General features: G+C 62.1%; 1 protein-coding gene across 1 annotated transcript in view; it reads left to right on the top strand.

Annotated features, from left to right (window-relative positions):
- The first annotated feature begins 445 nt into the window (after window positions 1-445).
- LOC104990672 (plexin-A1-like) overlaps window positions 446-1,424 on the top strand; it is a 39,184-nt gene continuing 38,205 nt past the window's right edge. Inside the window, 2 exon segments of the mRNA XM_010842914.1 lie at window positions 446-748; window positions 874-1,012. Of these exon segments, the coding sequence (XP_010841216.1) occupies window positions 969-1,012 (44 nt within the window). The 5' untranslated portion in view covers window positions 446-748; window positions 874-968.

Here is a 1,424-nt window from a genome sequence, read left to right as displayed (position 1 = left end):
GGCAGACCCCCATCCTCTCCCCACCCAGTGACCAGAGTAGGCTTCCCAGAGGCGATGGTGACTGCAGCCACCCTGCGTGCCCAGTGGTGGCCAGCGCTCACCCTTCAGGGCGCTGCACACTCAGTAGCTCTGTGTGAGCGTGTGCACACACCGTGGGAGTGGGGTGGGAGGGTGTGAAGTGAGCCCCTGGAGGATCTGCCCAGGAGGGTCCCTCCCTCCTCCGACCCTTGCGGAGAGGCCCCCAGAGTTCCTTCTGCACAAAACTCTGAGGTAGAGACACAGAAGCGGTTGCGAAGGAACGTGCGCATTTGGAAGCGCCCCCCCCCCCCATCTCCAGTGGATTTGATTCTGGCTCTTGCAATTGTTTCCCGCAGCCCCACACACTGCCTGCCCTCTCAAATGGCAACAGAAGCGAAACCCACACAGGAAACCCAAGGAGGAAGAGCCCAGTGCCCGCTGACTCATTTCCCTCCGTGTGAGGGGACGGGGCGGTGGTGGGGGGCTGCCTGGGCTGCAGCCTCCAGCCCACAAGGTCCCCTTCTCTGCTCCCCTCTCCATCTGCACGGGACTGGCCTCCCGGGGGCAGAGACCCTGTGCGGGGCTCTTGGGAGCAACAATTATTTGCCATTTTTGCTCCAACGCTGTGCGTGTTGGGGTTTCTTTTCTGGGTCCCTGATGGATTGTGGCCTTGTTGATTCTTGGGGATCCCTCCTAAATCCTGGCTACGCAGCTGTTGTCAAGTGTACAGGTGTTGTAAATATCTTGTCCTAAGGCCTGGCTTACCTTGGTATTTCCTCTGGTAACTTTTAGTGAACAAAAATAACCAACATCAAGGTAGTCAGATTGACCCCTATTTTCCTTTATTTTTGACAGGCTGAAGAACTCCTCTGGTGGCCAAGGGTCATAAAGACGACCAGCTCTGCTGTCTGGAGTGCCTTACCCACCGCCTGGAAGGATGGCCCTGCGTGATGCTGAGTATCATGTCAGGTGTTCTTCGGGGAGGGGCCTGCAGGTGACAGGAGTTGGGAGCAGGGAGTGGGGCTGGGGGCAGCCAGGGACATTCCGGAGGCTGAGCGGGAGGGGTGTGGTCCCAGGGCAGGCTCTGAGAACGGGTGGGCCCGCTGCGCGCAACCAGCCACGCTGGGATCCGCACACCTTCCGGTGACTCCGGCCACTGGGTTGGGCCCCCACCACGCAGACCGCGTCCCCACGTCCCCAGATGTCGCTCGGCGGGCGACATCTCGTGCTAGACCCACAGGAGATGGAGAACAGCAGCTCGGAATCCAGGACTCAGCCCCTGGAGGTGGGGAGGGTCAGAGGTCGCCCGAGCCTGCGGGGTCCCTCTCCTGCGGGTGACCGCCTGGCTTGCGGCCATCCGGCGGCCGCGGCTCCGCCCCCGCTGGGCTCCCCCGCCCCCCGCCCCC

The sequence above is a fragment of the Bison bison genome, unplaced genomic scaffold, assembly GCF_000754665.1.
Source record: "Bison bison bison isolate TAMUID 2011002044 unplaced genomic scaffold, Bison_UMD1.0 scf7180017847352, whole genome shotgun sequence".
In the NCBI taxonomy this organism is placed as follows: Eukaryota; Metazoa; Chordata; class Mammalia; order Artiodactyla; family Bovidae; genus Bison; species Bison bison.
Note: the sequence above shows the minus strand (reverse complement) of the source record. Positions and strands in the feature narration are given on the sequence as shown.